General features: G+C 50.9%; 1 protein-coding gene across 1 annotated transcript; it reads right to left on the bottom strand.

Annotated features, from left to right (window-relative positions):
* On the bottom strand, positions 1 to 25561 carry LOC133346499 (ras-related C3 botulinum toxin substrate 1-like). Its single transcript, XM_061558120.1, has 7 exons — positions 25494 to 25561; positions 25250 to 25328; positions 21954 to 22025; positions 12691 to 12808; positions 7975 to 8037; positions 2575 to 2734; positions 1 to 1320 (listed from the first exon to the last, which is right to left on the bottom strand). Exons 2-7 carry the CDS (start codon positions 25282 to 25284, stop codon positions 1190 to 1192), a joined length of 579 nt encoding a protein of 192 aa, XP_061414104.1. The 5' UTR covers positions 25285 to 25328; positions 25494 to 25561; the 3' UTR covers positions 1 to 1189.

The following is a 25561-nucleotide window of genomic DNA, read 5'->3' as shown; positions in this document are numbered from 1 at the left end:
CCCCGAATTGAACTGCTTTTTGTGTTTAGCTTGTTGTCCTTTCCCCTGCACCTCCCGTTAGCACGGTTGGCTACGTATGGCGCGAAAGAATCTCAACATACACACATACGTGTATGACCAGCATGCAACAGTCGACCCAATTATTCCCCGGATACTCGCTCGCTCTCTCTAGAGCTCCTTCTGGTGGAACCTCTTGGCAGGCGGGTTGCTCCTTTAACCTTTGTAGGATTTAATTAATTAAAACACCACATTAGTCGGATGCTCCACAAGCAAAGAAATCCGTCTAAATTAACCCCCCCCCCTCCACCGCGTCCGAATCATTACGGTGCAATGGAAAACGTTAAAAGGTGTTCTCACAGCAGGTGAAGGAGAGGGTTTACACTACCGCCAGTGTCTGTCTGTGTGTGTGTGTGCACGTGTCTGTGTGCTGCGTCACACCGTGTCACACCGAATCTCTCGTAGTCCCCACGTAATCTTCCACAAGCGGACGATCCCTTCCCCCACCTCCCCTTCTTTAGATACAGCCCAAAGCAAAGAGCAGGACGAAAGACGTAAAAATAACAAGTAACCCGCGGCAAAAATATGGAAAGGTGGCAGCCGGTTAAAGTTAAATTTTTAAAACGTCGTATGTAACAAAAACTACGTGGGTCTGCTGTGACCGCAAAATTAGCAGAATATTCTTTCGCTCCGATAACTGCAGTTTCAACTGAACCCGTTCCCACCGTGGCAGACGCTGCTTCCGGCGGTGTCTTTACTTCCAACTTGGCCAGAGTGGCTCCGTCTCTGCGTTCTTGCGCTGGGATGGCACAGAGTGCGTTCCTTTTACAGCATTGGGCACCGAATGGTCAGGAATGAGATTTGAGCGCATGCGTGAGCGTGCGAGTGCGTGCACACGCACATACGTCAGTACATTCGAGCGTGTGCGGTGCGGTGCGAGCGTACGGGACTGCGTGTGCGTGCACGAGAGCGCGCGTGCGTCGGCGCACGCAACGACGACGTGTCAGTGAATGTGTGTGCGCATGCGAGACCGTGCGGCGAGTGGCAACGTGTGTGTGTGCGCGTGTAGGCGCGCGCGTGCGTGTGTGTGTGTGTAGAGTCCCCCCCCCACGCATGAACACGTAGAGAGAGAGAGAGAGTTGGGGCGTGCGCCGCGCGTGGCCTTCCCTCCCACCCCTCCCCGAGCACGCCACTACAGCAGCTTGCACTTCTTGGAGGAGCTCCTGACTGGCGGGGGGCAGAGCACGGCACGGATCGCCTCGTCAAACACCGTCTTCAGTCCCCGCTGGGTCAGCGCCGAGCACTCCAGGTACTTCACGCTGCCTGCTCACGCGCACAAAGACAAAGGTGCCCCCCCCACCGCGACCCCGGATAGCCGTTTAACAAACTGTTGGGCGGCGTTGGCGAACTCCTGTTGAGGCCCGGCGAGGCACACGGGGCGGTGGGTGACCAGCACCACACAACCGGTCGTCCACCATCGTCAACCCCAGTGCTGATGTTCACACACCGGTCACTCATTTAAGGCTGATTTGACCTAGGGGAAGGGCTCCCAGGACCGGTTCGGAAATATTCGTAACCGACGTTGCCGGCGAGCGGGCGTCGAAACTCGGCTCGCCGGGTTCGTGTCGCGGTGGTTGCTCGGCCTAGTCTTCCACGCTAGCCAGACGTCTCGGGACGAAGGTGAGGGTACCCACACTTTACGGCACCACACGCGGACCTGGCGATCGACTCTGCCGGGTTGACAGAGGTGGTGGTGGTGGTGGTGGTGGCAAGGGGATTCAAGAAACTTGCACCAAATGGAACCGGCGACCTCGGGACGGCACCTCTGAAGGGCACACGCGGCGCAGCGTCAACACCGCCGATACGGCGACGGAGGCAGATCGGTGTTTTGTTGAATCGCGCGCGGGGACGTTGCGTGATTCAACGACACATTCTGTCCACTCCTCGGTGAGCAACTCGAGCGTTGCGAGGATTGCGGCGAGGAGGCGGCTGGGGGAAGCGAGGTGGGCGGGAGTCGGCACGTAGTGTGCCCACCGTGCCACGTCCTGGCGGGGGATCGCCAGCGCGTTGTGGACAACGAAACGGCGGACGGTGGCATAAACTATTTTAAACAATTTTGTTTGTTTTACCAGGTAAGGCGACCTGGCCGCAAATGATAGCTCAACAAAATGGCTTATCACGTGGAAATTTAGAGAAGCCAAACACTCTAAACACACGTTTATAAATGTGGACGTAAAAACCGGAGGACCTGGAGAAAAATACACACGACCACGGGGAGAGACACATGCAAACTTCAAATATACAGCACAAATGGTAGCTCAACGAAGTGGCTCATCGCGTGGAAATTTATAGAAGCCAAATACTCGTGAATGCACGTTGATTCTAAATGTGGAGGGAATAACCAGGGAAACTCAAAATGTGCAGGTGTCCGGGTCGGGATCGAACGCACGACCTCCTGTATACCAGGCGAGGTAGTCAACATCCCGCCACTGTGGCGCCCTTTGACATCGACGATGACAAAACGCTCTTCCGCCCCAGGGCCTGGCCCAGGATAGTGGTTGAGAGGCAGTGACGTACCGATGTCTTTGGCCATGGCGAGCCCCTGAGGGTAGGAGATGGGGGACAGCTTCTTGTCCTTGAGTCGCTCCGTGGTGTCCTTGTCGTCCCGCAGGTCCAGCTTGGTGCCCACCAGGATGATGGGGGTGTTGGGGCAGTGGTGTCGCACCTCCGGGTACCACTGCACAAAGACACACGGGCCTTATGGCGGGCTGTGGGGGCTTGTGCTGGTAGACAAAACAGCCGACCGGGGCTGGAAAAGCGGACCAGGGGGGTATGGGATGGCCAGCAGTATGCCCGGCCGCCATTGTCTCCACAGTGCTGCAGTGCTGTTCTAGACGCACTGCACCGGGACAGGCACCGATATTCGTCACCGATGTTGGGCGTGAGCAGGTATCGAACTCAGGTTGCCAGGTTCATAGGGCAGTGCGCTAACCACTACACCGCCGCTCCCCGTACCCCTATATGCACACACACACACACGGGCGCAAACACTCTTAAACAAGGCTCCGATAATCAATGAGCTACTTCCTCGCTAATTACTTATTTGGAATAAACAAGGAGCAATATTGCCCTCTAAATGCAGCATAATGCCCACATGTGTAGTGTTGTAAAGGACGGACTAATAAACTTCTTTGTGGCACACACAGTTTATTATCAGTTTAACACGTAGGCTTTCGCGACCAATGTTATTCATAATCAACGTTTTTGGGTTTAGATCGCGTTTATTTATAAATGTGTCGTAACCCTCCACCACCCGACACGGCCAATCAGTAAAAAAGTGTCACGTTGACAAAGACAAATAGTTCACTGCTTTAGCCCACCGGTGTGTTGAAGCCACAACATTTACAATTTGAGTACGACGTTTCGCTGGTAATTGCAACCAGCATCATCGGGCAATTCGCCATTCTGGCTAAAGCAGTGAACTATTTGTCTTTGTCAACGTGACACTTTTTTACTGATTGGCCGTGTCGGGTGGTGGAGGGTTACGACACATTTATAAATAAACGCGATCTAAACCCAAAAACGTTGATTACAGTTTATTATCTTAATTATACAGTCCCTAACACACAAGGGGTATACGGTCCCCTTACCCGTTAACCTGGGAAGCTACAGCCTCCGGACTTGCCGGCTATCTAAGCTCCCCGCTAGCCTAGCGTCCTCCGGCTGGGACCTAGGGGAGGCACACTGACCCGCCGCTGGCCCGGCGGGTCCCCGACCTCTGGTCGCTCAGGACCTTCGCCCTCACAAGGGCGGGAAGGCTGGGAGCCAGGGCCCTATCCAGGACCTATCTCCCCTGACCACTGGTTACACTGAGCCCCAGCCCTGACAAGGGCTGGAAGGCTTGGTCCAGGGTCCTAGCTGTCTCCGGCCGACTTCGGTCTTCGTGTGGCAGAACTGGCCCCGAGCCCTCTGGCTTTCCGCCTTTTATAAGAATCCCCTTCGAGGGGTGGGGCTATGGGGGATCACAGCGCCCCCATGGCCCCCCAGGGTTAACCGATGCGGACGTGGGTGTAGACACCCGTGTGTGGGTGCAGACACCCTTGTGTTTCTTGTCCGCCTCTCCCCGTAACAACCCCTACACATGCAGGCCGAGGCCTTCATCCAGCAGTGAAAGGTTTGAAATGTATTATTATGACTTTTACTGTAGGTCCTGGTGTTTAGTGGAATATCAATAGATGTTTCAAACACCCCTTTTATGGGTCGCCCGCGCGAAGACACTTGAATATTCAGTCAGATCTTATCTCTAGACCTGAATCCCTGTGTTCGTTGTCCACACATCACCTACAGACATCTAAGGGCCATATCAAACGGAAGCTCCTGACCTATAGTTGTGACATGCCGACATAGTCGTGTAGCTTACAATGTTGTGGGTCTTCTTGGTTCTTTCGGTAAAGTCACGTAGAAGGGAAATAATAAAAATAAAAGATAATCAAATAATTCTCACAACGTTTCGGCCACAACGCAGGCAGCCGTCCTCAGGTGAAGAACAGGTCTGTCGGGAAGACGGCGTCTGAATGAAACACCACCAGACGCTGTCTTCCCGACAGACCTGTTCTTCACCTGAGGACGGCTGCTTGCGTTGTGGCCGAAACGTCGTGAGAATTATTGTATTATGTTTTAATTTATTATTTTATTATTTCCCTTCTACGTGACTTTACCGAAAGAACCAAGAAGATGAATCCCTGCAGTCACGGAAGCTTTAAATCGAAATTTAATGTTGTGGGTGTCTCCTAGCCGTGAACAAAAACGCGGTGGGGTGTCTCTCTCGAACTCATCTAAACGGTCCGTGAGTGCTCGGGACACCCACGGCCACCTCCTGCTATCCCAAGCCCCCCCCCCCCACCCCCCCGCCCGTGGGCATGGACACACGGAGACGTGGAGGTTCGCCTGCCGGAACTTGCATCGACGTCGTCGCAGCAGCTATGCGTCCCGCGGGCCCGAGCACAACAGCCACCGCTCTGTGGCCGCCCGCTCGCCCGCCCTTCCCCACTCAAAACGTTCATCTGCCAAACGGCTCCAGCGGCGCGCGCACAAATTTTCGCGCGAGTTTTTCTGCCGCAGCGACCGGTTTTGACAGGAATCGTGCGGTTTTGCTGGGTTTTTTGGACGGGTTAAAAATACGCACCACTTCCAGGAAATGGCTCGTTCCCATTTTTGACAGATATCACGAAGTCTGAATCAAATGTTGGTAGAAACGAGAGAAGGGCGATGGGCGCGTCCGCGATGGTGGTAATGATAATGATGACGATGATGATGACGATGATGATTTTAAATTTAGATTTAAAGCTTTCGTGACTGCAGGGATTCATCTTCTTGGTTTTTTCCGGTAAAGTCACGTAGAAGGGAAGGGAAATTTTTTTTTTATTATATAAAAATGTTTTATTTTTTATTATTTTATTATTTCCCTTCTACGCGACTTTACCGAAAAAACCAAGAAGATGATGATGTTGGCCGTGGAATCATTTCAAGGGTTCTTTTAGATAAAGCGTGGAGTGGCCGCACTGGAAACGCGTCTTCTCCCCGCAAGTGCACACACAATCGCAAGTGCCATTGTGCCATAGGGACCGGCAGCTCGCTGCATATAGCTTCGAACACTTTCCAACTCAATTTGAGAGCGCGACCGCGTTAGCTTTGTCTGTCCCGTCGGGTGTAACGCAGGGAGGCACGCTATCTCTCATGAAGATGATCCAATACGAAAGAAACTTTCGTAAAAAACCTTGCGTTGCTCTTTGGGATGTACCCCGGAGAAAACCGGCCAAATTGATCAAAGAGTTGCCAAATATTCCAGAGACAAAACCCATCGCTAAAAGTTTTCACCCTGGTGGTCGAGGCACGTGCGCCTGCCACCCTCCCTTTAGCCCTCCCGACAACGTGACCACGTGCGATGTCATCCCGCGAAACCACGCCGATCCCCCCCGCCCTGCCCTCTGCTCTGGCGAACCATCGGACACCAAGTATCCACAGAGACACTGAGCAAGCTGCAGAGGAAGTGCATGCGTTTTCTCGACAACGGCAATGACCTCCCGTCAACCAAGATCTCGACAGTTCAACCCCGTCGTCGTTGTAAGTCCTGATCCCATCCCTTCTGAGATGAAGCTGCCGCTGCTACTGCTGCTAGTCGCCATCCCAGACGCTCACCCAGATCCGGAAGAACGCTGGCAAACACAGCGCGGACATCCAGAATAATAAACATCTCACTCGGGACCCAAACATCGCACCTCCTGAGTTTGACATTCCTCGAAGACGCTGGTGTAACCTTCAACGGCATCAGAACACCAGCAGGCCAACGCACACCAGCCTCCTCCAGGAATGGAAAATTAAAGGCACGAGCGGCAATGCTGTGACTGTGGCCATGCAACCTAAGCCATGGGCCGTGCAGTAAACCCACTGTGCTTTCTGCGTTCATTCAACGGAGGAGAAAAAGCAAAATGACACGAACTCTCCCTCTCATCGTGGACAGCAGCAGAACCCTCGGCATTGGCATCGAGCAACTTGAACCACACTGCTGCTGCAATCGGGCGCGAGAGCAGAACAGAACCACGTGACGTCTTGCGACACGCGCGAGGTCGCCTACGAAAGGTTCAGAGCGAAAGGCCTGCGTGCGGACGTCAAACTAAAACGTTGCCGATTTTCATGCTGCGGCGTCGCTGGTTGGGGGTGGGAAGGAGAGGGGGGGGGAAAGGAGAAGTTGGGCAGCGCGGGAAGCAGAGAGCCAGCCAGGAGCAGGAGCCCTGTAGCCGCCCGCCACACCACTACGTACGGTGCGAAATAAGTTCAATGTATGATAATTGGTTTTTTACCCTTTTATCTGGCAACAAAACTGACACCTTTTTTGTTTACAAGGAGTCACGTTTGCATTGACCACAATACCTGCGGTCGGAATGCAAACAAAAAACACAACTCTGATAATGTGTGCACTGTCCGTGAAATTGATTGGTCCAATTGACGTTGACGATGATTGCCGACGATATATACCAACTGGCTTGGGGAGGGGCCTTCATCTAGCGGGCGGGCTGACAAAAGAGCCGTAAATTATTCTCCTCGTGACGATAGTGCGACACCACCAAGTGCCTGCCAAGCGGGCAGGCCCGGCACGGCTCGCGCCGTCCTCGCGTGCTGCAAAACGAGCGGCGTGCAGCGGCGAAACGTGACCGCGGTCGCTTATCTCTGCCGGTGTACGGAGCCCCTCGCCAGCGCACGCACGCTCGCACGCCACGATAACGAGCCACCACGTGAGCCTCTCGCTTCCTTATTCCACGGCGTCACCGCGCAACGCCGGCACATGGGCAAAGATCGCCCGTGTAGCCTTCAACAGACAGCGAGGGCAAGTGCTGTTGGTAAGTAGCACCCTACGAAGGCCGGCACGGCCGCTGCCTTTGTCTCCCCAGTGCTGATGGTTTACACACCGCACCAGGTACTCATTTGAGGCTGAGTCGACCTAAGGGAGGCCCAGGACCGGTTCAGATAAAATTCGTCACCGATGTTTGTGTGAATTGGGCTCGTGCACCACTGGCAAATGCAGTGGCAGCAGCAGCACCGACAGAATTAGTTTAATAAAAAAACAATCTCTTCTCTTTTGTATCTGCAGAACCAGGCCATGTCTCAAGTTCAACGCCTCGTTAAAAGAGAAAACAAAATAGGGGAAAGTCGCGCACGCGCGTGGATTCTGTAACGCTTTCCAACACGCGTTCTGTCTGCCTAAGAATTTAATTTGCGGTGCGGAAGCCGATGGGAAGCAGCTGCCAGAGCAAAATGTGTTTGCGCATTTGCAAATGGTCCTTTTTGCCCCTGGTTTGGGGGAAAGTCTTTGATAAACCTGGGCGGATTTCACTCTGGCAAGTCCCTAACAGCGACACAACTTTGGGCCCTGCTGCAGCTGCACCGCCTGCACACTCGACGGCCACGCCACACCCTCACCTTGGCACGGACGTTCTCAAACGACGCTGGGCTCACGAGCGAGAAGCAGATGAGAAAGACGTCCTGCGAAAACACACAAAAACGCGCACACAAGCGTAAAGATCTAACCGCTGTAGCCTTTCGCCGTCATCACGTGACGATAGTCGGCGTTCTTGAAACTTCTCTTGAGGAATGAGAGAATAACAAAAATAATCGAGAAACAATATAAACGAGCCCAAAAAACAATAATCCACTCTCGAATCTTCACTGAGAAAACGTTGCATTATTACACACGCCGAGCTAAAGCCCCACGGTTGACAAAACTTCAACCACAAGCGGCCGAGCGAGCCGGGGGTTTACACAGTCCGTCCGTTTCCTGCGGCATTAAACAGTGTCCAGTGGTCAATCGTCACCAGCAATCGACCGACCCAATCGGGGGCCATGGCAACGCAACTCAGATTCTCTCTCTTCTCCGACCTGCCTTCCCCCCACAGCCGCCGGATCGATTTTAAAGAGGTTCTCAGCGCATTCGGGGCAGCAGTGACCCTGTCATCGGCTCGCATGCACGCACCCCACCCCCCGCCAACACCCCCCCCCCCGCCCCCCCCGGGCGCGAACCGTGCATTGATTAACTCGTAAATTTCACGGTCGCTAAATGGAAATTTTTACTGCGACATTTTTTACGACCGTTTTATCTGCGATTTTGATATGCCTCTGCTCTGCTCGTACAGTGGTTCGAAAGGGCGGTTTCTAGCAGCAGAGTTTCGCAAAATAGTACCATCCGCAGCTCTGCAATAAGCTCTGTTCTCCTGGCCTTAAATGAACCACCATTCATATTCTTAGGTTTTTTCGGTAAAGTCACGTAGGTAAAACAAATTAAAATGAATAAAAGTAAAATAAAAATAAAATCACGACACTTCGGAGGCAACACAAGCTTCCGTCTTCAGGTGGAACCGTCACTTTTATTATTTTTATTTTTTACCTACGTGACTTTACCGAAAAAACCTAAGAATATGAATCCTTGCAGTCACGAAAGCTTCAAATCTAGAACCACCATTCGTTCATCGTCAGCCATGGTCACTGCCACTGCTGTATAAAACGCCTCCCCAAGCCACAGCCATCTGTGACGACCCTGCAATGTGCACGAGTGTCCTGGATTAGCACGGAAAATCCTCGCAGTAGTCTCGTGGCTGCCTTTAAGGAGGGTCCTGCATCGGTAAGTTTGGTCAAATCCACAAAATGAGTGCTTGATTTTGTCTGGAAGGAAACCGTAGAACTCGCAGGAGACCCACCATACATATGTGGTGGGACGGGTGGGGGGGGTTAACACTCAAAGCTCCGTACAGATAGATTCAAAAATCCGTTGCCATGCTGCCATCTCCTGGTCATATCACAGCCCGAGTGTAGAACACGTGGTGTTCCCAGGCAGCCTCCAATCGCAGTACTATCCAGGCTCAGGCCTGCTTAGCTTCCGAGATCCGACGAGGCCAGGTGCGTTCAGGGTGAATTCTCATTCAGGGCGATGAATGAGCTCCGTGTCCGGGGAGCTTCCTCACTTCCCCGAGAAGCGGGAACGCCGGGAGTCGCGCCGGACAACGAGCGGCGCAACCCGTGAAGACGTCGGCGAGATCCGCACGGGCTTAACAACCGCGAGGAGATCGTGGGTTCGATCCCGTCCCTGAGGCCTGTTGTATATTTGGAGTTTGCATGTTCTCTCTCTCTCTCCGTGGTTGCGTGGATTTTTCTCCAGGTCCTCTGGTTTTTCCCTTCCACATTTAAAAACACGCGTTTAGAGTGTTTGGCTGTTGCTATACATTTCCACGTGATAAGCTGTTTGGTTCAGCTATCATTTGTGGCCAGGTCGCTTCTGACAAAGAGCTACATAGCTCAGTGGGCTTTCCGTGGTAAAATAAAAAAAATAGTTTTTATATATATATATAGTTTAACAATGAGCAAATCTTATAAACCCCTTTCGCCCACCTCCACCCTCCGCCCCACCTATCAGCCCAGCAGTTTAATGGGTACTACACAGCCAGTTAATCGGCAAGTAGCACGTGGTGGGGTAAAGTGTGGGTACTGCCACCTCTTATAAGACATGCGGCGGCGAACCGTGGATCAAAATGCCCTCAAGCAGTGGTGCGAGCCAGCGACTGCAGGGCTGCACCTTTACCACCGATCCCGATTGTGCTTTTAGCGTCGCGTCACGGGACCCTGCGCACTCGGGAACGAACGCCACCGCCCCCCCCCAGCGCAAAGCGGATGCCACAGGGGTGCCTTGGAGGTGACAATCTGGCACGCGCCCCAGAGGGCGGCACTTTTATCACCCATCCTGCCATGCGAGAATTTCAGTGAGTTCTCGTTTAACGCGGCAGACGAGTTCCTGAAAAGTGCCGTGCTGAGCGGGGTATTGCCGTTCACCGAATCACATTTGCGCTTTTAAAATCATCAGCCTGCAGTCATACTCTTAGTTCTTTCGGTAAAGTCATGTAGGTAAAAAATGAAATTAAAATTTATAAAAATTAAATAAAAATCACGACGTTTCGGAGGCAACACAGATTTGCTGCATCACTTGATGCAGCAAATGTGGCTGTGACGGTCCCACCTGATGACGGAGACTTGTGTTGCCTCCGAAATGTCGTGATTTTTATTTTATTCTTCTTAATTTTAATTTCATTTTTTACCTACGTGACTTTACCGAAAGAACTAAGAGTATGAATCCTTGCAGTCACGAAAGCTTCAAATCTAGAATTAGCCTGCAGTCATCCCATAATGGGACAAACTGAGACGATAGCGCAACGCCACCACGTTAATGTATCATTCCGCGTACTGTATCGCACCGCTCAGCCGTGCAGCTCAAGAAAGTAGTTCCTCGTTGACCGCTCCGCATTATAACGGCGTGCGTTCCGCATTCCGTCAAAAAAGTGTTTCCTAATCGAAGAACCGCGTGGGTAGGGAAAACGCCCTTTGCGTGAACACGCGCCAAGCGAGGACTTCCCGTAATGTTCGACACACGGCAGTCAAACCAACGATCCTCTCAAAGCTGGAATGTCGCCAAAAATTACGCGATTTGGTTTTCTTGCTTCTGGGTTTGAATGGGTGACCGCTATGGACAAACAAGGTTGTCATCGGACAAAGGGCTGCGGGTCTGCATGGTGGCCAGCAGTGAGCAGTGCGGAAAAAAATTAACCCGTAAAAACTAAGTTTTTCACTATAAATCCTTTATATGCGTGGCGGCTAGAGTCCTCTCGTCCTCTGGCTTGAGATGGCTGCCACCTATGGGTCAGATGATTGCCTGCCACCATTAAGTAATTGGTAATTAAATATCATTATTTTTTCCTAAAAAGTGTAACATTTTGGAACAAAAATCTTTCACGAAAATAATTGTCACGCACAACGAGTCTGTGTGTAAAATGTCAGCTCGATTGGATCACGGGAAGTGGGTTAAAAAACAACCGAAAGATTTGCACAGTCGTAAGCGCGCAAGCAAGCAAGTGAACTTAATATAAAGGATTTAAAAAATTAAATAGTTCTGCTCTACCTCGACGATTCCATGTGGTGTAGTACGCTCCCCTACCGTCACCAAGCCGCGCTCGGCTGACCCGCATCGGTGACGTACGATCACCTTAACCCCGAGATGCGGGGCCGTACACGCACGGCGTTCCCTCGCTATTCACGAGGGATACGCTCCGGAGATGCTCGTGAATGGCACATTTCACGGACAATGACATTGGCCTACGAAATCCATGAATGAATATGCAAATAAGCTACTAAATGTGTGAAAATTATCATAACGTAACTTTTTGGGAAATAAATATTAAATATTATAAATAGATCATCATGGGACCTTTCCTGCCAGTATCAAAGTATCAAAGATACTGGCAAGAAGTTTGTTGCCCTATTATAAATAGATATTAAAAGATCTCATCGCTTTATCTCTCACCACTTTCTTTCTCACTCTCTATCGATGCAGATGCGTAGAGTTCCAGGTGCGATTCGCGGATATCCAAAATCGAGGACAGAAAGTTTGTGAATAACGAGGGAGCACTGCACCATGTACTAGAATTATGACGTTTAACAACGTATAACATATTCTTGGTTCTTTCGGTAAAGTCACGTAGAAGGGAAATAATCAAATAAAAAAATATATAAAACAATCAAATTCTTACCAAAAGAACCAAGAATATGAATCCCTGCAGTCACGAAAGCTTTAAATAAAAACGTACAACATACCAACCATGAATCTGGGACCCACACAGCAAACCGACAGGCAAATGAACACACACTGTACGGATGGTAGCATGTGCCAGGGCCTCGAAACGGGGGGCGTTACCAAACTCCGTGCCAGGTGAGACCACCAGGTGTGGCTCAACGTCATTGCGTCGGCTCTGCTTGTAAACTGCGTTGCGTTTTTTTCTTCTTTTTTCCAGCCATCCCAACCAAAGTTCACGTACAGGAGCAGGCGACGACGCACGGCGGCCACCCCGTCGATGATCTCTGCGTGCTGTTAATTCTACCACGACTGACGGTGATCGTGATGACGATGATGAAGGTGATGATGGTGAAGGTGATGATAACGATAAGGTGATTGATGATGGTGATGATGCTGAAAGTGATCAAGGTGATGATGACGACGACGAAGGTGATGATGATGACAATGATGACAAAGGTGATGACGGTGAAAGTTGGTGGTGGGGGGGGGGGGGGCGGCGGTGGTACGGTGCAGGAGCCGGGGCTCACCGTCTGCGGGTAGGAGAGCGGTCTCAGTCGGTCGTAGTCCTCTTGCCCGGCTGTGTCCCACAGTCCCAGGTTCACCGGCTTGCCGTCCACCATCACGTTCGCCGAGTAGTTGTCGAACCTGGGGTCCAGAAGCCATCGCAGGAGGTGCAGTGGGGAGCACGGAGGCATGAGGATGTGTGGGTACAACCGTCACAATGTGTGTTTCTATTTTCTATGAAGGCATTTTTTACGATATTAATATCATCGTAGTGCGGTGGGACTCGTCTTATCCATGATGAACTGCTGGGAGCAGGGGACAACTGTCTGAAATTTCAGAATCAGAATCTTTATTTATCCTGGAGAAAAATTATATTCGGTATTAAGCTCTTTTTTCACAGATGTCCAGTAGGGGCGGGTCCGAGAGTTACAACAAACAATACAAAAACACGATAGGAGTGCAAAGAATAGGAAAGGTAAACAAATCACTAAATATAAATAACAAGAGATAAATATTATTGGTTCTTTCGGTAAAGTCACGTAGAAGGGAAATAATAAAATAATGAAATATAAAACAATACAATTATCACGACGCTTCGACTGCAACACAAGCAATCATCATCAGGTGATACGTGACTTTACCGAAAGAACCAAGAATATGAATCCCTGCAGTCACGAAAGCTTTAAATCAAAACAGAGATAAAGTATTCTAATTCATAAGTACACCAATTCCGAAGCTTGACCAAGGCAGCAAAACAACAGCAAACACAGTTCCAGACCACACCAAGACAAGACGGCGAGATGTTAACTATCTCGCCTGGTATACATGAGGTCGTGGGTTTGATCCTGACCCTGACACCTGCACATTTGGAGTTTCCCTGTGGTCGCGTGGATTTTTCTCTGGGTCCTCCCAGGTTTTTCCCTCCACATTTAGAATCAACGTGCGTTCCCGAGTATTTGGCATCTATAAATTTACGCGCGATAAGCCACTTCGTTGAGCCTACCATTCGTGGTAAAATAAAATAAAAATGTGTTTTGGTTTAAAAAATTGTCACCCAATGACCACCGGGAACCATTCGCTGTTGGGACACCTTCAACTTCCAAACGCGTGGCTGTGCCCACGGTAAGAGGACATTGCCAACGCCCTGTAGTTATAGCACCTAGGCAGTGTGTCCCAGGCTACTTTACGTGTCGTTCATGAAATAAATAAACGAACGCTTTTAAGTTACCGTCAAGCCATCGTTGCAACATTGAGTGACGTCACCGTGACAACGCAGTCAGTGGTCACCCATCGACGCACAATCGGGTTGCCATAGGCCGCTTCGTGGAGACACGCGGCAGACAGCAGAGGGCAGTGCAGTAAAAGCCATTGTTGTACTGTGCTTCTATGATCCGGTGTCTATGCTCCCCGGCCGAGCCAACCCGCACTGACCGGCACGGTGAAGTGTGGTCAAACAGCCCCTCCCTCCCAGACCCGCACGGCGTTGGGAGGCCTTCATCCAGCAGTGGATTGACAACAAACAAAAAAGGGGGGGGGCCGCGAAACGTCTCCAAGAGCGGCGACGACGTGGCGGGGGCGGCCGCGGTGGAATGATGCGCCGTCACTTTGAACTCCCTCTTATTATAATTAACGGAGCTTAACGATTCGTGCACGGGACAGGCTGGCACACGCAGGGACCCGGAGCACGCCCGAGGTTTGTTCGGAGAGGGGGGGGGGGGGTGGCGGTCGACAAAGACGGCTGCTTGCACGGTGTCAGTGAATCACGCACAGGTAGCAGTCAAACGCCGGCTAGAGGTGCAGACCCTGCAATTGCTTGATCACGCCACTGCTTGGCAGTAGGGCCTCCACGAGACGGGAGATCTCGAGGGGGCCTGTTCTAGAGGACATTTTTCGGCCCACTCTTTCACACCGATGCCTTGGGAGAGGTGCGGGTACCCACACTTGACCCCACCACACAAGACCAGCTGATCGACTGACTGTGCGTGGTGCGACCGCTCACAATGCTGGGCGGACGGAGGCAAGAAACGTGCCCATTGTGTCTGCTGCCACGCCGGGAGATCAAACCGTGCTCGACTATTACAGCGTGAAAACGAATCGTAACGCCTCCTAATTACTCACCGAACAAGTTCAAGTTCATGTATTAGGTATAGCCCTGTGAGCCATTCGGCTCTTGAATCGGGTGCAACCGCAACAAACAAAAAAACTAAAACATGAACAAAAAAACATCTTAAAGTGAATATTTGACTGAGTACAAACAGAAAATCCAAGAAAAGAAAGCTAAATATTGCATAAAAAAACACCGCCGAGTCTCTGGGACTCTTTGTCAAGAGGGTGCTGCTACACTGCGCTGTGCTTGGGTCAATTACATTCACTACGGGCGGTGGGAAACCCGACTGCTCGGAGGAAACCCACGTGTACAAGGGAATAAAGCTCAAGGCTCCACACCGATAGGATTCAAGAATCCAAGTTAAAGTTCATTTATTAGGTACTAGCCCTGTGAGCCATTTGGCTCTTGAATCGGGTGCAACTGCAACAAACAAAAAACAAAAAAGATGAACAAGAAAACATCTGCAAGTGACTATGTGACTATGTGCAAACTGAAAATCCAGAAGAAAAAAACCAGCAAAAATTCCAGAAAAAAGCACCGTACACCAACGCTGTGTGCAAAAATCCCAGTGGGATGCAAGTCAAACAACAACAACAACCACAAGACAACTGTGATGCCATCTTCTACCCAACCGGAAACCCAGGCCTATAAAAGCACTTATTGTTTTTTGAGGCAGTCTCCGTTCCATGTTACTATCCAGGCTTAAATCCTGCTTATCTTCTGGGATCAGTGGCATTCTGGACGATTTAGAATTCAACAACATATGACGAATCGGCAGCAGCGTACCCATTAACTTACCAAGTCATGCGGTCTGCAGTGTAACACCACCACCACCCTCCCACTATTCGCTTGCCCTCAAATCTCACGCTGGCACGAGAAAATCGCAAGATGTCTTTGCGTTGGCTACACCTGCCACCAGAGGTCGCAAACGGGTTTTGATTCCTTACACGTACCCGGCCGCACCAGGGTCGCAAACGGGTACCCGTACCCAGCCATACCCGTACCCGGCCGGCCGGGTACGGCCGGCCGGGTACGGGTAGGGTACGTGTATCGGGTACCTGATTGCGACCTCTGGGATGAAGCCATGTAGCAGGCGTGGGTGGGTTGATTCTAGGAACTTGAATTGTGAGAAGAGACAAGACGTTGAGAAATGAGTGACAAACAGTTACTCACCAGTGACTCACGGCCTACCCGTACCCGTACCCAGCCGCTGCAACGGGTACCTGTACCCGGCAGGGTATGGGTAGCCGGGTATCGGGTAGGGTACGGGTATCGGGTACCCGGTTGCGTCCTCTGCCTGCCACCCCCCCCCCCTTGACATTTTCCCTTCCGTCTCCAGCCGGCTTAGCGGCTAGCGACGAGCGCTGTGGCGTAAGTGCAGCGCGCTGGTCGGGGGAAGCGCGGTTAACGAGCGTTTCCTGAAGGCCAAGACGGGCACACAAGGTGGCCGGGACCAATTGGAGAGCATTATTAAAGGGTGGTGGTGGTGGTAAAGGTGCAGCCCTGCAATTGCTTGCTCACACCGCAGTCGGCGGAAGGGCCTCAACAAGAGGAAGCTTTAGAGAGCCCCCTCTAAGAGAGTATTGACCTACTCTTCCACGATGGCCAGTACATGTCTTCACAGAGGGGGGAGTACCACGCACTGCTCACAATGGGAAAGTTGCGATTTCGAATCCTGGTTGTGGTGGCGAACTCAGCCCATCATCGCTCTGGGGTCGATAAAATAAACAGCACTTTGTGCGGACATTAACGGCGATTGTCATAAAGAGAGACTCGCCCCCGCCACAGGAATGTGGAATTTCTACCACGAGTTCCGGGCTGTAAACAGGAAATGAGTACCACCTCGCTACGAATTAGAGCAAGAAAATGTATTGACCAGAAAGGGTGTGATCACACAATGATATACTTGATATGGAATGTGTACTATTGTATCGAGTTGGCATGGATACATTGTGTGGGGTAGATACGTATCCTCTGTACAGAGCCGGCTGAAATTAACCTCCGATCAAACATTAACCGGTTTCAAGCCGCTCAGTCAAACAAACCCAGCGGATGACTGACACCGGATGACTGACACCGCTAGGTGTGGGTGCGAGTACACTACATACGGATCATATTTGGACTGCAAACAGTCCAAGGGTTCATTATAACACCACAAGATTACGAGGGACCCACGACTGCTTTCAAACACGGCGCTCCTTTCTGCACGTTTTTGTTTTAATTACACGATTTATTTTAACTCACTTTGTCTGTTGTTGTTGTCGTTGTTGTATCCTCAAAACTCAATTTTAACCCACTTCCCAATGTGGTATCGACTGCAAACTCGGTATACTTATGTCATACTGATGACAACACTATATTCTATCATGAAATAAAACAATATATATTTTTAAACATTATTTTTTACATGTTATGTTTCGGCTTGGGTCTAATTGTCCACGGTCAACTCACGTTGGCTGGAATCGGCCACGGTCCCTTACGTTGTGGCAAGCTTCGGGGCCACTTCCTGGAGTCGTGGAGTTCTGCCATTACTAGTACATTTCTTAAAAGCGTGTTTAAAAAAAGTTTTTAATAAAAATATTACTGATTTTTAATCAATGGCGCGAAATACCAGCCCGGCCACCAAAGGCCCCGGTGTAACATCCCCCACCGTTGTAAACTGTTGTTCCGCCCAACGATTAATAGTTGAAAGGTGCGCGAAGAATGACGGAGCATCGCGTGCTTTGGAATTGCATTGAGATGCGGCGGGGAGCAAAGTTCAAAGTTCATATATTAGATATAGCCCTGTGAGCCATTCGGCTCTTGAATCGGGTGCAACCGCGACAAACAAAAATATGAACAAGGGGTAGAAAAAGAGCGCAGGTTGTCGTTGTTGTCGTCGTCGCCGCCATATTGACGGTTAAGAATCGTCGGTGGCCTTGGGCCAGGGCATGCGATGGTTTTGCGCGGTGCACTATGAACCCAGGGGGAGACTGCGTTTGAGTCGCCGCCAAGGCAAACGTCAGCAACGGGCGCTATCTGAACCGCTCCTCGACCTTCTACCCTGGAGCAGCCCATAGCGGGCTGCAGGGGGAAGTATGGTCAAACAACCCCACCGGCCCCCCCCCCTCCTCGCCCCCCCCCCCCCCACCAAGACAATAGAATGGAACGGAGGTCTTCATCGAGCAGAGGAATGCAAGTTATTCAATTTTTTAAATAAATAAGAAATAAACTTCCAGCCCTATGTCAACCGACACAGCAGGGTGGGTTGCAGTTGTTTGGACCATACTTCATCATGCTGGTCACTTTGTGGGTCGGTGAAGGACATGTGTGGAAAAGAGCTTCATAGCCCATCGGATTCCTCCATTCTAAATAAAGATTCATATTCTTGGTTCTTTCGGTAAAGTCACGTAGATATAAAAGAAAATGACGAAGACCGCTTGTGTTGCGATCGAAAAGTCGTGTTTTTTTTGCTTTTATTATTTTCAATTTATTATTTTATTTTTTATTTTATTATCTGTTATTTTATTTTCTATCTACGTGACTTCACCGAAAGAACCAAGAACATGAATTGCTGCAGTCACCAAAGTTTTACGTCAAAAGATTCTGATTATCAAAAGATTTTGAAGGTGGGAAAAGCCACAGCCGTGGGGAGCATAGAAGTAGAGCACAACAATTGATGTTGCTTCCCACAACAGCCTACAACACCTGTTGTATATATATAAATGGTGCTCACCAATCCAAGCGCTATGCAGGCTCAACCGTTGCTCGGCTTTTGAGATGTGATGAGTTGAGGCCTCGCCGGAGGATTTGGTCATAATAATTCATCTGTAGTCCCTTCTAATAGAATATACTGTAAGGCGAAGCAGCCTTAAACCACACACACACAGTCAACCAACGCGGAAACCCATCCTTGCGTGTCCCAACAAGACTTCCTCACTGTGACAAGAAAACCACACGCATGCACAACTCCTCCGAACTTCCGTGTTCACAGCCACCGGGGCAGAAATGCACCCTGGGGGGGGGGGGAGCCTGGAATGTCATCATTTTGGGGATTTGTCTTGAATGGGAAATTGAAAAGAATCATGTAAGGAAACATATTTGGTCATCATCATAAAGTCATGGTCAATCCACTGCTGGATGAAGGCCTCCCCAACCCGACAGCATCTCTCATGATCACTGTGATGTAATAATCCACCCAGCAATTGCGCACGAGTTCATTTCATGGCTCCATCTCCTGGGAAAGACGTCCTCTCTCTCGGACACGTTCCGTTCGTTTGCTAACCGCCCCGTTCATATGTACGTATGTATTCATCTTCTTGGTTCTTTCGGTAAAGTCACGTAGAAGGGAAATAATAAAATAATAAAAATAAACATAATAAATAATTCTCACGACGTTTTGGCCACAACGCAAGCAGCCGTCCTCAGGTGAAGAACAGGTCTGTCGGAAAGACAGCATCTGAAGACAGACCTGTTCTTCACCTGAGGACAGCTGCTTACATTGTGGCAGAAATGTCGTGAGAATTATTTTATCATGTTTTATTTTATTATTATTTTATTATTTCCCTTCTACGTGACTTTACCGAAAGAACCAAGAAGATGAATCCCTGCAGTCACGAAAGCTTTACATCGAAACGTATGTATTGTTGAACTTCTTTCGCACCGTACGTAGCCAACCATGCTAATCGGAGGTGAGGAGGGGGGCGGGGGAAGGGGGTGGGGAAAGGACGACAAACTGTGATCGTCTGCCATCATCTCTTTTCAAGCGACGTGTCCTGCACAGGCCTAACTCAACTCGGTAAGTTAAAAAGGCACCCCCCTGGGAGCGGGGAAAAGAACGCGTCCTCTTTGCACGAAGTGTTTAGCAGGGCGCGCCACGGACTGCAGCCCAGGGGTCGTTAGAGCTGGAGCCATTTCCGCGTTGGCCTTATCGCGTTTCCCCGAGGAGGAGGGAGGGAGGGAGTGGTTGTGTGTGCCCTATAGCCAGCCTGGGCGTGGTGTCAGTGTTTACAGAGGGGAGAGGACCTGAGGAGAGAGGGCAAGAGGGGTGTGGGGCAGAGGGGGAGGGTGGGAGGGGTGGGGGCAAGAGGGTGGAGGGTGGGGGCAATAGGGGAGTGTGGGGGCAAGATGGGAGGGTGGGGGCAATAGAGGGGGAGGGTGGGGGCAAGAGGGGGAGGGTGGGGGCAAGAGGGGGGTAGGGTGGGGGCAGAGGGGGAATGGTGGGGGCCAAGAGGGGGAGGGTGGGGGCAAGAGGGGAGGGTGGGGCAAGGGGGGGGGTGAGGGGGGGAGGTGGGGGGGGAGGGGGGGGGGGGCAGAGGGGGGAGTGGGGGGGGAGGTGGGGGAGGGGGGGGTGGGGGCAAGAGGGGGAGGGGTGGGGCAGAGGGGGAGGGTGGGGCAGAGGGGGCGGGGGGGGCAAGAGGGGCGAGGGTGGGGGCAAGAGGGACGAGGGTGGGGGTAAGAGGGACAAGGGTGGGGGCAAGAGGGGGAGGGTGGGGGGCAAGATGGACGAGGGTGGGGGCAAGAGGGACGAGGGTGGGGGGCAAGAGGGGAGGGTGGGGGCAAGAGGGGGGAGGGTGGGGGGCAAGAGGGGGGAGGGTGGGAGCAAGAGGGACGAGGGTGGGGACAAGAGGGACGAGGGTGGGGGCAAGAGGGGGAGGGTGGGGGGCAAGATGGATGAGGGTGGGGGTAAGAGGGGGGAGGGTGGGGGGCTGATACTCCAGCTCCACCCGCTACACGGGGCAGCACAACAACATTAGCCCACAGGCAGGACCAACCGCATTTTTTAACGCGTTCCAACCGAGACTGAGCGTGTTAACACGGTGCAAAACTCAGTGTTGAGCAATGTGGCACGACAGCAAATGTAAATCCGAACTCCATTGTTTATCTCCAAGTATAGATTTTTTTTTTTAAAAAGGAATGAGCCTATCGACCTGTTGGGGTTTCCAGACCAACCAGCCGGTTCAGAGGTTTCTTGCTTCAAACTAATTCTGGCGTGGAAAGTCGAAGGGGGGCGAAAGACTACGAACGCAATCTTGTTCACGCGGAGATACAGATTAAGTTTATTTTATTTATTTCTTTCGGTAAAGCCACGTAGGTAGAAAAATAACAGATCGCGACGTTTCGATCGCAACACAAGCAATCGTCATCAGGTGGGACAACCACAGCAAGAAATAACTGCTGAAGTTGTCTTACTTCAGCAGTTATGGATTCCTGCAGTCACGAAAGCTTCAAATAAAGATTTGATTTAATTTCTTTCACTGTTGATCCCGTCTGGCCAGTTTCCCCGCTACTTGACACGGGAGATCCGTGGAGGCCGTGAGCACAGCAACAACAACAAAACAAAACCGAGACAGAAACATCAACAATTGCTGAGAACGAGAGTACAGAGTCCTTATTGAATACTGCAGGCCTAACAAATACTGTAGACTAACAGAACAGAGTTCTGCGTGTGCTGTGTATGTACATTCATTAGTTCTGTTTGACCGTCTGACTCTTGGTCTGCCTGCACCGGGTGTATGATAAACCCTCGAAAGATGATCCGATGAGATGAAAATCTGCGCGTAAAGTTACGATGCCGCGGCGAGGGACTAACCCGACAGAATTCCGGCCAATTTTTTTTTTTGCCTACGTGACTTTACCGAAAAAACCGAAGAGTATGAATCATTGCAGTCACGAAAGCTTGAAATCTAGGATTAGTCAAAGAGTTGCTCTAAAGTTGACAGCAAATTCCAGCTCTAAATGGATGAATTCACCGCATCGGACGAGGCGATTTCAAAGACGTCCACGTCTCGCCTCACCACGACATCATTACGCGTGACGTAACCTCGTGACACGTCACCATCATCATCACCACCACCACCGGACATGAACAATCCACTGCTGAATGAAACCACCGGCCCTTTTATGAGGGTCTCTGTGATGTAACGCTCCACCAGCACTAACATTCCTCCAAGTGACGTATCCGATCCAAGTCACCTTAAACATTCGGCGTGCATATATCCTGGTGTTAATCACAGGCGGCTAGATAGAAACTCAATCGATGTGTGAATGTCGTTTTTAATTTTATCACGGCATTTTTTCCCTTTACATTGTAACAGCCCCACTTATATATAGCACAGCGGAGTGAGAAGGAAGGCAGGTCACAGGCTGAGGGCCGAGGGGGACAGTGGCAGCAACGGAAGTGATCGCGTGGACACTTACACGGTCGGAATGTATTCTCCGGGGAAGGCGTTTGTGGTGTAGCTGATGAGAAGACATGTCTTACCCACGGCACTGTTGGGGAGAGAAACGAGAAACAAAGACGACGACGTGAGGTGGAGCTTGTGTGCGTGTGTGCGTGTGCGTGTGTGCGCGTTCTCAGTTGTCAGTTCGATGAAGACGTGTGCAATGTGTTGGTGACGTGCGTGTCAGAGTTGATCAAGTTGTATGACATTAAGAGTGGCGGGTTTTTGTTTTAAATCTCTCCGAGTTCGATTGTTGGATTGCGTGCACGCAACGTCATTAAGTGTTTTGATGCGTGCGTGTTGAGGATGTGCGTGCGATTGAGTTGGTGAGTAGATGTGTGTGTGCGTTGGTCATCTCGGTCAGTCGACCCGTGGCACCTGGGTCTGCCCCGTGACCTCCTGCCAGCGGGCGTTCGACACGTCACGTGGCCTCAAGGTGCACTTGGCCTGGCACAAGAGTCGTGGTGACATCACCGCCACTTAGTGGCGAATGGCGGTTGTTGTTGTTGTTGTGTGCGTTGGTGCATGTGAGTTGATATGTGTGTGCGTCGATGCATGTGGGTGTTGTACACGTGTGCAAGTTGGTGTTGTACGTGTGTGCAAGTTGGTGTGTAGTGCAGCGGGTGGCACACTGCACGGCTAATCCGGCGAACCGAGGTCGATTACCGCTCACGGCTAACACCAGTGACTAATATCTCAACTGGTCCGAGGCCTCGCCCTGGTCGACTCAGCCTTAACTTAGTACCTCGTGTGGAATGTTCAACATTAGCACTGGGGAAATAAAGGTGGCCAGGCGTGGTGCTGGCCACCACTTCTTTGTGTGTGCCCTGCCAGCCTTCATAGGAGCTTGCTAACAGAACTTACCCCAACAGTCTGTTAAAGGCTCTGCTGGGGATATTTCAGTTTAACTTGTAGGCTTTTGCGACCAATATCATCCATGATAGAGGTTGTTTTGGGTTAGATCGCGTATATTTGTCTGTCTTGCTAGCTTGTGTGATTGAGAGATTGGCAATGTGTTTTCTTGTTTATTGGTGTGTATGTTAGCACGTCTGTATGTATTAAACTAAGCATCTGTTTTGTTACTTATTTAGATTTTACCAGGTAAGTCCCACTGAGCTAGAGAACTATTTTTTTCAGACGCGAACTGGTCAACAAAACGATTGCTCAACGGAGTGGCTTATCACGTGGAAATTTACAGCAGCCAAAGTTGAATTGGTTTAAATTATTCGATAGTGATGTGGCCTAACAGTAGCGACTTCGCCAGCTTATTCCAGAGGTTCACGGTTTGAATCGAACAGGTCGCCCCGATTAATACTGCGGTGTGTATTTACCCTAACATTGCTACAGCCATCTGCATCGCAGAGTCGGCCAAATCTGCTACCGGCTACATGGTCCAAATTTGCCCGATTTTTTTAAACAAAAAATTACATGGCAAATTACTCAAATTGAATACACATCAACCTTGGCAGTACCTTGCTGAAGTGTCATGAAACTCAGCGAGGCTTTCCTGGGTGGTGTCTGATTTGGAGATGATGGTACTTTGAGTTTGTGAATGTGTGTATGTGAGTGTGCAAGTCTGTGCCACGGACACATCTCGCCGTGTTCACGCTGGCAAAGCACGCTGCAAGACAAACCCCACACAACACACACGCACGCCACCCTCTCTCTCTCGCCGCCTGCAACCGACAGATTTTGCAGAACTTCCTGCCTGCGAAGTGATAACGTTTTGGCGCAACAAAAAAAATGCGACGGATGGAACTTCTCCAAACCGGGCCCAGCCACACACACCCGAGTGATTCACCATCTCGTGCGTGGAAGTGCCGTGCCGATTACCTGCTACTCCCATGAAAATTCGAAGGCGCAGACCTGCAACTGCTTGACTCACGGACATTGCTGGCGGGGAGGGCCTCCGCTCAAGACAGCCGCCTTGCTCGAGGCTAATTTGGTCTACTCGTCCATTCCTTTACTGCCACTCCGTCATTACCCTTGGCCATCGGACATTGTATCTTCTCTAGAAATGACAATTTCTGCTACCCATTGCCACGTAACTTCCCCTAACGGTTTTAGTTTAAAGTTCAATGCGTGATCTTTCGCAGTCCGTGGCATTATCAATGAACGTGCGGCGGCTAAAATAAGACATCAGCCCAGAATGTGAAACTGAAACATGTCAACAGCCTGAGATGCGGTGGTGAAAATTCTAAATTACTCTGGCGGGAATGAGTCGTGACATTATAGCCATTGACTTCCCACCACGTCTTGCTACTCGTTTTATCGACCCGGAATGAAATGTTACGCTGGGTTCGTCCTCCACCCCCGATTTGGATTTTAAACTCGTAACAATTCTCGAGCCAGAACGAGAGCGAGAAGATTAAGAGAGTATTAGAATATGGCCATTCCTATGTACCACTGTGATCACCACTAACAACACCAACAACACCAACAAGCACCACCGGCACCAAAATTACCACTACCAGCAGCACCACCAACAATCACCAACACCACAACCATCACTACCAAATACACCACACTTGCAATGCTCTCACCAACACCACAACACGACAACCATCGCAACCCAACGTGAACATCAACCACCACCACCAAATTCTCAACACGAATACCATCGTCAACACCATCACCGCCAACAACAACCACCAACAACAACAACAACCACCACCGAGATGCCAAGTGTTCCTCTGAACGACCTGCTGTCAACATGTCGTCCCGTAAAACACAAACAAATCTATAGTATTTGTGTACTGTTTGTTGCTGTAACGTTCCTACCCCGTGCCCCTACATCTGTGTGGGGCTAAAAAGAGCTTTCTAGATCATCGGATTCCTCCAGTGATGACGGTTCTGAAATCCGTCTTCCACGGGCCTTGAGCCTCACACCGGCCATGGCAAAACTACTTGGTTCACCGACGACCAGCAGATGGGACACCATCGTACCACCCATGTGGAGTGACGTTACATCATAGTATTTGACGTTTCCAGTAGGAATGTCAGTGGCAGCTCGCCAAAAACCCATCCCGACCCAGCCCATCCAGGCCCTGCCGACCGGCCGGCGTCTAAGGCAAATGTGGCCCACGCCAACCACCCCAAAATCTGGGGTTCCAAAACCCCAGGACCCACGGATTTGAGCTATGGGGTGGGTGTGGTTTGGGGTTATAGTTCCAATAGGGTTACTGGGATCAGGGTCCCAGTGGAGCCCTGTGTGGAGTGTGTGAGAGAAAGGGGTGGTTGGAGGGGTACGCAAAGCAGCGCGCAAAAACTCACCCATCGCCGACCACCACGCACTTAATCGCTTGCATTTCACGGGGCGACGGAGAGCGCAGGACAAGAGACGTGAAGACGACTGTGTTGGTTGAAGACAGACAGACAGAGACACAGAGAGAGAGACAGACAGAGACACAGACAGACAGAGAGACGGGCACACTTGGCGCTACGAGACGCTATAATGACGGCTTTTACGGCAACAGGGCACACAGCTGAGAGCAGCAGCAGCCACCACCCAACCCACCCCGCGTATTGATGGCTCGAGGCGGAGATGTGTGTTCACTTCCTCCTGTTGGCCCGGCTTGGGCTGGG

This window comes from Lethenteron reissneri, chromosome 3 (genome assembly GCF_015708825.2).
Source record: "Lethenteron reissneri isolate LAM-NWPU_2019-01 chromosome 3, ASM1570882v1, whole genome shotgun sequence".
Classification (NCBI taxonomy): Eukaryota; Metazoa; Chordata; class Hyperoartia; order Petromyzontiformes; family Petromyzontidae; genus Lethenteron; species Lethenteron reissneri.
The sequence above is the reverse complement of the archived record's forward strand: the minus strand, read 5'-3'. Positions and strand labels throughout refer to the sequence as shown.

Excerpts from the sequence above, each read along its gene's own strand:
- LOC133346499 (XM_061558120.1), bottom strand. The coding sequence starts at position 25,284 with ATGCAAGCGATTAAGTGCGTGGTGGTCGGCGATGG. Across the intron at positions 8,038-12,690 it reads CGCTCTCCTACCCGCAGACG|GACGTCTTTCTCATCTGCTT; the intron begins GTGAGCCCCGGC and ends GTGTTTTCGCAG. Across the intron at positions 2,735-7,974 it reads TTGAGAACGTCCGTGCCAAG|TGGTACCCGGAGGTGCGACA; the intron begins GTGAGGGTGTGG and ends GTCTTTGTGCAG.